The sequence below is a fragment of the Chinchilla lanigera genome, unplaced genomic scaffold (genome assembly GCF_000276665.1).
Source record: "Chinchilla lanigera isolate Chin_1 unplaced genomic scaffold, ChiLan1.0 scaffold00082, whole genome shotgun sequence".
NCBI lineage: Eukaryota > Metazoa > Chordata > Mammalia > Rodentia > Chinchillidae > Chinchilla > Chinchilla lanigera.
This window is the reverse complement of record NW_004955483.1, coordinates 1,156,479-1,167,321: the sequence shown is the minus strand read 5'-3', so window position 1 is coordinate 1,167,321 and position 10,843 is coordinate 1,156,479. Positions and strand designations below refer to the sequence as shown.

At 43.5% G+C, this 10,843-nt stretch overlaps 1 protein-coding gene across 2 annotated transcripts; it reads left to right on the top strand.

The window, feature by feature from the left end:
• Positions 1 to 230: 230 nt before the first annotated feature.
• On the top strand, positions 231 to 10,009 carry LOC102027981 (E3 ubiquitin-protein ligase TRIM38). Of its 2 annotated transcripts, none has more exons than XM_013503783.1 (7): positions 231 to 456; positions 1,458 to 1,989; positions 3,628 to 3,723; positions 4,155 to 4,382; positions 5,417 to 5,439; positions 5,532 to 5,644; positions 7,795 to 10,009. In XM_013503783.1, exons 2-7 carry the CDS (start codon positions 1,573 to 1,575, stop codon positions 8,313 to 8,315), a joined length of 1,398 nt encoding a protein of 465 aa, XP_013359237.1. In that variant the 5' UTR covers positions 231 to 456; positions 1,458 to 1,572; the 3' UTR covers positions 8,316 to 10,009. The 2 variants fall into 2 exon arrangements, with proteins under 2 accessions (XP_013359237.1, XP_013359236.1); XM_013503782.1 differs by having other exon boundaries at positions 232 to 456; positions 4,152 to 4,382.
• The last annotated feature ends 834 nt before the right edge of the window (positions 10,010 to 10,843 follow it).

Below are 10,843 nucleotides of genomic sequence, written 5' to 3'. Positions count from 1 at the left end.
GCCTGTGCTGGGGTCACAGGGAGTTTCCTGAGTTCTTACTTTGTTCCTTTCAAAAAGGCTGTTTTCCTTGTGTTCTCCTTCCCTTTCAGGACAAGCTGAGGGCAAAAGACCTGAGAAACTTCTTTAGCCCTGAGTCTGTGCTCTCCTGTCTCAGCAGTTTCATTTCTTGGGTCTGAGGTCACTGAGTGTCTCAGCTCCAGGAAGTGGCAGCCTTGGCAGGATTGGTAGCCAGTGGGGGTTGACTTCCTGATTGGCCCTGAACAGGGTCCTCGGGGCAAAGGATGGAGCAGGGGTGGGTGTCTGAGACTGTGGTGGGGGTACAGAGAGTGTCAGCTGACCGCAGGGCTCTGCCCTGTTCCTCAGGAAACGCCTGACATCTGCTCACAGCTCTCACCCTTTGTCAGTTGTGGCTTTCACCAGAAAACACACGACATCTCAGAAGATCCACAATTTAAGGTAAGTGACATGTAGGATGGAGATGTGGGGTCTTGAAGGAGGGGAGGCTCTGGTCCCCAGAAGCCCCACCGCCTAGTACTGAGGGGGCTAGTGTACTCCTGGGTGAAGTGGCTGCCAAAGAGTAGAAGCCACAGAAGAAATACCTTGTGGCCTTAAGAGGCTATTCCTGATTGTAAGAGAAAAAGGCCCTATTTAGTAACTAGTTCAAACCTATTGTTTCACTCCAGCACAGCCATTGCAAAGCAAAAGTTACCTTCCAAACTCTGTGTCCTTTTTCTCCATCCCAAACTCCCCTGGAGCCTGGTGGGGTAGGGGTGAAGGTGAAGTCCAATTTGACTGTCTTGGTAGAAGCCTCCATAGACTGCCCCACTGTCTGAGGGTTCCCGCCAAGTATAAAGAGAGTTACCTCCAGGTACTAAAGTGATGGCCCTGATTAGAGTGGAAAGGAGTTTCTCAGCCCCTCACTGAGCTGTGGCTCTTGCTGCAACTTCTGTGAGGAAGTCCACCACAATTCTTCATGTCTGTCAGCACTGACTCCAGAGAACTTCCTATCACGATGGGATGTTCTATGTCCTGGTTGTCTTTGTTTGTTTGTTTGGAGATACTTGGGGTCAAACCCAGGGCTTTGTGCATGTTGTGCAAGGACTCTGCCTCTAAGCTACATTCCAGTCCTTCCTGTATTATATTTTATTGTAAGGCAGAGTTTTAGTAATTTACCCAACATGTCCTTGAACTTGCAATCCTCCTGCATCAACCACCCCTGTAGTGGGAGTACAAGATGTGAGCCACCAGTTCTGGCGTGGGTACCATGTATGCATCAGCCACGTGTGATCATTAGGCAACTGAAATGTGGCTGGAAAGACTGAGAGAATGGATTTTAAATTTATTTAATATTCATTAAATTACATTTAGATGGCCAGCCATGGTAGTAGCAATATTATCAAACAATACAGCTACATATCTGTGTATGTTCTACATTCCAACTTGTTTCTTTGCTCTAGGTTGAAGATTTCAAGACCTGTGGAAGCCAGTCACAGGCAAAGGCGAGGTGCATTTCTAGTACTGTGCATACCTGGGCAGTTTCATTTTTATAGCTGGAGTTTCTTGAGAAAAGCTATGACCTCCACAACAATCACTCAAAAGATAAAAGGGATCGCCACCTGCTTCATGTGCAGGGCAGTGATGAAGCACCCGGTGAGCATCAGCTGTGGACATAGCTACTGTAGCTGCTGTCTCAGGGACTTCTGTAATAGAAGAGTAGGTTACTCACGACCAAGTACATATAACTGCCCTCTCTGTCTTGAGCCAATTAATTTAAACACCGTTCGTGACAACAAGCAACTGGAAAGGCTTGTTGAGCTCATCAAGGAGATAGAGGAGACGGAGGATGAGCTGCTGTGTGAGGCCCATGAAGAGCAGCTCCAGCTCTTCTGCGAAGATGACGGCCAGCTCATCTGCTGGCGCTGTGAGCGGGCACTGCAGCATCAAGGGCACACCACTCAGCTAGTAGAGGACGTGTACCAGGGCTACAAGGTGAGTGTGCAGCCAGGCCTAGGCATTTGCAAGGGACAGGACCTGAGTGTCAGCTCTAAGTCTCAACCCTAGACCACAGTGTCACCTGTCATAGGTGCATTTTCACTTGGGAAGTAAAGGATCAAGACCACTGGGAAAAGTCACTGCTGGCACTCCTAAAACACAAAGAATATCAAAGTTAGAATTCAAATTGTCCCTTCAAGAAAGGTAGTAAGATGACAGTTTCGAACAAAATTCCTGAAGAACAGTTAAAAAATGGCCCCTTGTGGTGATGAAGGAAGGAACTGACTTAGTCCTGCTGCCTTGGGCCTTGGCCCTACTGGAGCTGAGGAGCTTGTGCTCATTGCAGCTCCTGGTTCTCTCCTCCAGGGTGCAGACTTGGGTTCCATGAGGTCTCTGAGTTTCCTAAGGTCACCTGAGTCCTGATGCTTGCTCAGCACACGTGGTGCTTCCTTAGACTCCATGGAGTGCTAATGTCTGTTTTGTTTTTGTTTTTCTTCCGGTACCAGGAATCAAACTCACGACCTTGCACTTGCCAGGCAGGCGCTGTGCCGCTGAGCTAAATTCCCAGCCCTGCTGCTAATGTCTGTAATAGGGATGGTCCTGTTTGAGTTACTCAGGGCAATATGCTTTGCTAAGGTACCTAGGTAGAGCCCTTTCCTGCGAGTGCTGTTCCAGTGCTGTTCAATTGCACTTCCTGGATTTATGGAGAATAGTAGGCAATTCTTTTACTTTTTTGCGTAGCTTTTATTAGTACATGTTGGCAGTACATAATGATTATATTCTTTAACTTTTGACTGTGAAGAACAATTGGTGTTTGCTTCAAATTGTTTCAAAGAAGACCTGAGAAACTGTTTTGAAAAATAATAAAAAAGTTTGACACAGGTATTAAGTCTTTCTAAATTGGTCCAGGGGAGGTGCTATACCTGACTTGCTGTTGAGTAGGAACCCAGCTGGGGAAGGTGGGTCACTGGGGGTGTGACCTGGAAAGGTTTATCTCCCAGGCTGGTTCTCTCTGTTTCCTGGCTTCCATGATGTGAGCCGCTCTTCTTGCTCAGTGCATCTAACGCACTGCCTCTGCCTGGAGCCTGCAAACTATAGACTGAAAATTTGAGCCAAACTAAATTTCTCTTCCTTTAAGTTATGGGTAGTGGGTACTATGTCCCAGCAATGAGAAAATGACTAAGATATATGCCAAACACTCTGGAATTGGGTATATTTGTACAGCACACTAATTTATAAGATCTTTCAAAGATAATTATCATATCTATATGTAGCATTTTCCTGGCCACACCATGGTAGTGAACATTGCTTTGTCCCCAGTCAGAACTGGAGATTGGAACTCTAATCCCACTGCCTACCAGTAATTATCCTATGGGTGTATTAGTCAGTCTCTTTTGAGACACTTTTTTTCCCCCACAATTTAGAAAGGATATTAAAAACTCTACCAACTTTTCAAGGTGGGTGAGGGGATCTGTGTGTCATAGCACATACTGCACTCAGCCTTCTCCCTGGCAAATGCAAAGACTCAAGAAATATTTACTGTTATTTTAGCACATCCTGGATGTTGGGATTTTCATTAGGTGTCTAATTAAGAATCAAATTGAATAGACTTTGCTCACCCAACTTTTCCTTTAGGAAAAGCTAGAGCAAGCTGCCAGAAATTTGAATCAACTTCAAGAGGAATGTACAGATCAGATAGTGTGGGTAACAACACAAATAAATGAATGGAAGGTAAGAATCTGATTCACTGAATTTGACTCTTTTCCAGTCTAGTGTTTAGGGACACAAGATGATTGAGATAAAATACTAGAATTGTTTATTCTCTCTACACCAGACCAGATAATTGACCTTCATTAAACACCAAATCCCATTTTCCCTTCCTCCCACCATCTGGTCACTGCTATGCTGCTCTCTGTCTCCAAAAATGTAACTGTTGTAGGTACCTAGTTTAAGTGAGGCAAACCCTTGTATCTGCTGCATTCTGGCTTATTTCCCTTAGGAGAGTGTGTTTGAGGTTTAGCCTTGTGGCAAAGTTCAAACTCTCATTGTTATTAAGGTTTGGTACTACTCTCTACCTATATACTGCATTTTATTTATCTGTCATCTATATATGGACACCTGGTTTGGTGACACTTTTGACAGTACTTTTTAAACTCCAGCAGGAGATAGAGATTCGGAAACAAAAAATCAAGTCTGACTTCAAGAGTCTGCGAACTTTTCTACGTGAGGAAGAGAAGTTGTATCTCTGGAGACTGGAGAAAGAAGAAGAGCAGATGCTGAGAAGACTGAGGGAGAGCCAGGCCAACCTGCAGCAGAAGAGCAGGGAGCTCAAGGACCAAATCCAGGAACTGGAGGAAAAATGTCAGAGCTCAGCCCAGAACCTGCTGCAGGTGAGGCTGTAGAGCTGGGAAAGGAAAGGAGGATTCTGATCCTGAGCTGTTAAGAGGAGAATGGTCAGGAAGCATGGGAAGTGCCCAAAGTCTGCTCCTGCTCCAACGGAAGCGGTAGTGTGGGAGCTTAGGCTTTGTGCACTGCCCTGCAAACCTAGCTAGTTGGGAAGTTCAAGTAGGAGGATTACAAATGCAAGAACATCCTGTATGACTTACTGAGATACTGTCTGAAATTAAAATTTACTATAAAGAACTGGGGATTCAGTGGTATAGAGTTTGCCGAGTCTGAGCAAGGTCTTGGATTCAATCTCCAGCACAAGAAAAAAAACTGGTACCCTTTGGGTGAATGTAAAGTGGCCAAATGGACATAAAGGTTAGCTTTAGCCATTTTCCCCTTGGCTATGTGCAGAGATCCATGTCTGTTTCTTTCCTAAAATACTTTTCCAGGTGACAGACAGAGACAGAGGAGCAGCCCAAACAAGGGCCTTTCCCTGATTTGCTACAGGTACAGCCCTTGCTGTGGAGCAACTATGGGCCTTCTCATAGTCTCACAAGGACAAATAACTGGAGCTCTTCATTTGGGGCCTTGCTAGTGGGATTAATGGCTTTACTTTAGTTGTGAAGGTGCCTAGTGGCTGCTACTATCTCAATGGCCCAATCTCAGAAGCTAGGTGTGCAGTTACCACGCGCAACCTTGGTGACAGTGACCTCTCCATGGGTTCACTCTGCAGGACTTCAGGTCCCTGAGAGCCAGGCTTCCCAGAGGGAGGCTGAGAAAAGCTCCGGCCTGTGTCTCCAGCAGCCACAGGCCAATGCCACTGTAGCCATTGCTCTTCCTTACAGGCTTCCCCAGGGAAATCACAGCCCCTGCTGAGTGGGCAGAGGCCGAGTGGGGTCATTGCTCCTGACTCTGCAGCAGTGTCTCAGGCTGGGTCCCTCTTTCCTTCTTGGGGAGCTGTGTTTACAGACAGTGTCCCCTGTGCCACAGCCCATGGAATCCTGATGCTAACACATTCACCTTTTCTTTCCTACAGGATGTGAAAGGCACCTTGAGCAGGTGAGTCCCATGTGATCGCGGGAAGGGAGGGCCCGGGAGGTCCTCAGGCATGGAGAGGACCACTGAGGAGTCTCTGCCTCTGCTTCTTCCAGGACTTGTGCTGTGAAGCTGGAAGCTCCTGAGGTCTTTTCCCTGGAGGTTCAGACTGCGTGTAATGTTGCTGAGCTTTACTTAGATGTGAAGGCGATGTTAAGACGCCATCAAGGTATGAGAGCTCAGAGCTCAGAGCTCCCTCAGAGCTGTGATGGGAGGGTCCTTAAACAATTACTACCGTCCTGAGGATCCTTGAGCAGAGGTGGTTATTTTCAGCAGAGCTGCCTCACTCACCTTGTTCTCTGTGCTCCATATTGAGTCTGTACTGCATCCTGTCATCTGTAGGAATCTTCCAGTTCCTGATCTCCTGTGTGGTGGCCCTGTCACCCCAGTCCTATCATTTGGTGTCCCTGTCTGAGGAATGTGTGTGTTCACAGTTCCTACTACACAAAGTTGTCCTATTAACACGGTCTCTGACACAGAATGAGTGCCCCAGCACGGAGTTAGATCTGACAGTTGTGTTTCTTGTGACTATTTCAAATTCTGAGAGCAGTTCAGAAAGATAGGTGAGCACAATGGACTATGGTTTACAAATTTTTAAGGAATTGCCTCGTACAGCACAGGAAAATGTCAGACCCATGAGGGAAACAAATTCTAGTGTCTTCTTGCCACTCTTGCTCCATTTATCAGTGATTGGTAGATTTCTACATTTTTCTCCATAATTGCAAAATGTAAAACCTGTGAAAATAAAAAGTTTTATAGTGATCATCAGCTTACATAACTATACCTTACCCAAAGTTACTTGGTAGCTATTTTAGTTATCTATTGTTACCAACAAATTAGCAAAGTTTAGTGACTTAAAACAATACAGTTACAGATTTTGTGGGTCAGGAGTCTGAGCACAGTGTGAGGGCCTCTGCTTAGGGTCTTAGGAGGCTGCAGTGAAGGTGTGGACAGGCTGTGTTCTCTCCTGGACACTCATGTAGGGAAGGTACCACCCGTGCTCTCTTAGACTGCTGGCAGGATTTATTCTCCTTGGGTCATAGGATGTAGGGCTCTGACTTCTTTTTGCCTGATGGCTGGAGGCTGCTTCAGCTCCACAGGGCTCCCTTTGGATCCTTTCACATGGTTGCCCACCTGGCCAAGTATTTCTTCAGGGTGAGCTCAGGAGAAGGTTGTGATAGCTCATACACTGACATTATGAAGGTGGGTGATGAAAATTTACCTGCCATCATAGTCTGAGATTGCTGTGAGTATAATTGTGATGGTGAAGACAGTTGTTGGGTGGATAGGGAGAGTCTTCTTCCACCTCACACCTGCTTGTGTAAAAAGTGAGTTCGTTTGTTTTATCAGACTTTCATAAACACATTCCTTTCCCGTACCTCTTGCCAATGTTGTGCCAACTGAACACATTGCATATTTGTTCCACACATTGACTCTAACTGATGATGAAACATCCTGCCAGTTTTTTATATAGAAAAAGACAGAATAATAATAATAATAACATGTATTATGTAGAGAGCCAAACTTTGATGTCGATAATATGAAAACTACATGTTTGGATGTAATATATTATAGAAAATGCAATACAAAAAACCTAATGCTGTATATATTAATATATAAAAGACTGGCTTTGAATTTATATAGCATAAAATATGGCCATATATAACACGGAGCATATATGCTGTAAACATATTTTAAAAGTACACATGATGTTATATATTAATATACAGAGAGGTATATATAAAATTTGATTTGTTATTATTTGTACTGTTTAGTACCCAATTTCTTCTTACATGTGTATGTGGTTAGGAAATAGAGATGTAGAAGCACTCCCTTTGCCTCCACTGCTCCCTAATTCATGGAGATCAGCAAAGCAGAATAAAGGCTTTGGTTAGGACAGGGACCATATTCACTCTTGTTAGTTCTACTCCTTGGCAACTCTGAATGTCTAAGATGGCGATGATGATGATGGAATTGTGGACATTATTATTACCACTACTTGTTAGGAAATTACTGTGTCCTATGAACTGTAGTGGTAGGCAAAATTAGCTCTTTGGCTTCTCCTTACCTTTCTCTGGAACAGATATTATGAGTTTCACTGTATAGTTAGTTCACAGCACCACTTTGAAACCTTTCTTAAGGTTTCTTGGGTTGCAGCTCAGTGGTTCAGCACTTGCCTAGCATGCCTAAAGTCCTGGGTTTGATCCTCAGACCTAAAGGATACCATTTTGGGATTTGAAAATAGGTTGATTTTATTTAAGATAAATTTTGTTTTCAGCAATAGAATTATGTTCACTTTTATTTATGTACACTTTGCAGTCAGTGTGACTCGGGATTCAGATGTAGCTCATCCTGCCCTAATTCTGGCTGAGGACCAGAAACAAGTGCCTCGTGGATGCAGCCAGCAGAGTCTTGAAGTTTCTTCCAGATTTACCGCTTTCCCCTTTATCCTGAGCTGTGAGGGTTTTACCTCAGGAAGACACTACTTCGAAGTGGATGTTGGAGAAGGAGCAGCTTGGGATGTGGGAGTTTGTATGGAAAATGTGCAGAGAGACCTTGGAATGAAGCAGGAGCCTGAGCTCGGATTCTGGATCATCAGGCTGTGCCCGGAAAATGGCTATGTAGCACTGACCTCTCCCGCGACTACGCTTGAGCTGCAGGAGCGACCCCTGCTGGTGGGCGTTGTTCTGGACTATGAGGCGGGAGCTGTGTCCTTTTACAACATGACCACTGGCTCCCACATCTTCACCTTCCCCAAGGCTTCCTTCTCTGATACCCTGCGGCCCTTTTTCCAGGTTTATCAGCATTCCACTTTGTTCCTGCCTCCATCTGTTGAGTAGGGAAAGGAGCAAAGTTTCCTTAGCTTGAAAATATGGGAATTTGGTAAGAACAGTTTTCTTCTCTACTATTCTTCCACTCTATTAGAATAATGCTGGGGTTTTAGTCTATGAAAATACCCCAGATGGTCAGCCTGAGCAAGGGGAAAACAAGATATTGTGATGACCAGACATTCTCCTTTGTACCTCTCTTCATGGGTGCAGGTTTTCTTTTCCAGTAGTGACTAATTGATGAGTAGGGTGACCCTGAGACCAAGAGGTCACAATTCTCCCACTTTGTTTGAGCCATTTGGACTCATGTGTGGGGGTGTGTGTGAAAGAAAGTTTCAGCTGTCTGCCAACTCTATAAAGAACAAGAAAATTAAAAATGTATTATCTGACCCAACCAACGACACATTGATTTCTAATGGGAACTGAAGTCGTAGAGTCTGCCAGACCCTGGTGAGCTTCCCTGGGAAATCACCAAGTGAGGTATGAGAAAAGCTAAGTGTGAGAGTGGCTTAGTGTGAGAGGCTCCAAATGGAGACAGGAGTAGGAGTAAAAAGTGATTTTCAATAGAGGACTCAGTTCTGGTAAACAGAAAGTAGCTGGTATGCTGCAGGCTGTGCACAAGGCAGCTACCGTGAAATATTTTAGCATCTCAGTAACTAGTTACTTCTGGAATGACTGTTGGTAGTCTTTGTTATGACTATGATATGACCAAATAGATCTTAATTCTACACATGAGTTTATTTTGGGAAGTACATTCCAACTGGTTTCACATTGTCTTAACTGAATATTAAATATTGATATATTTTCTATTTCTTGTTCTTGTGAAAAGAAACAGGGCTTATGTACAGTTCCAATTGATGCGTGGTTAAGTCACCTTCACAACTTGCCTATGGCCACCCGGAACAGTGGTGTCAGTGGACTGAGTGAACCTCCACATTACTTACAAGTTGTGGTCCAATCAGTCTAGTGTTGTTTGCTTGCAAAAGTTTCAGCCTGGCTATGATAACCACGTGTTCCTGGGTGCTAACCACCAGTTATCTGGTGCTATCCTTACTTTTTACAGCTCCATGATGTAAGGTTTTATATAAATGTGTGTATTTGCACACATAACCTGCCCAACATGGTCTGCACTGCTTCTCACTTCTGGACTCAGGAGGTTTTTAAGACCCCTCTGCACGGTTTGCTGTGTCTCCCTTAACTCTAATGGCCTTGAGTGCTTCTCTGGGGAATGACCACCTCTCCTTAATGGTGATTTTCTCCCTGTCCACGAGGAATCTCAAGTTCTTCAGCAGTAACTAAGTGCCAGCATGTATTCTTTACCAGGCATGAGAAGTTTAGGTCCCAGTTTTGATGTCCTTAATCCTCCAGGGTGTTGTCTGGCACTTTAATTAGTGACAGTCAAATAGGAGTAAGTGATAAGTGACTTTTGCTTTATTTCTCCATTTTTCTCTGTTACTATGAGCTGTAAATCTCATTAAATAATTGCTAGCATTTGGGTTTCCATGTCTATATTCTGCTGCAATATACACATTATCAAATTTTGTTTGTTATATTTTCTTACTACATTTAAAATGGTATAATACTTTGGATATTAATCATTCACTGTGTCTCAATATTTTATATATCTTCACAGGAATATGCTAGTGTTGTACATCATTAACTGAAAAGAAAACTTTTCATCTAATAAAATTATTAATTTTTCCCTATGACTGGTGGTTATGGGATTTATTTCAAGAAATACTTCCCTACTCCTAGTTTGCAGGATGGCCTTTTTTCATATTTACAAACTTAAGAATCTATCTTACATTTTAGGCACCTACTGCACTAGGATCCAACCTCTGTACAGCACAGTAGGTGAGGTCCGGTGTAGTGCCTGTCATCCAGGTAGGGAGCTTTCCTGGCCATCTGCTCTCTGTCCCTTCACTGCTGTGTGCTGCCTCTTTGTCACATGTTCAGTCCCCAGAGCCACTGGCGTCCATTCCTGAGCTCTCAGTTATTGTCTTCGCTCTTTTTCTTCTTTCTGTTACTGTGACATTGTCATCTAGGAGGACTGATCTCCTCACGCTGCATATTAGATGGTTTTAGTATCTGTGGGCCATTTTTATTTTGTGTAAATTTTACTCCAGAATCAATTACATTTTAATGTTGTTCTTGATGGAAACAAACACAGATTTCTACCTCTTAAAAATTTCAGCCCTACCATTTATGTACTCTTCTGTTGGTCATTTTGGCCAAAGAACTATCTTGCTCATTTTGAGAGAACAGATTTTTTTTTTTTACTTTACTTATCCCTTTCAGTTGTTGTCTTACTTCTTTCTTTCTCTTTTTCACATTTTTTCATGCTTTTAAATTGAATAGCTCACTTAATTTAACTTTTCATATTATGTTCTTATAAATTAGATTTCTTCCAGATATGATTTCTAACTTGCTAATGTGAATATAACAAGTTACAATAACATTAAATGTTCCTTACTTTTTACAGCTCCATGATGTAAGGTTTTATGTAAATGTGTGCATTTGTACACAAATGCTTTACAAAT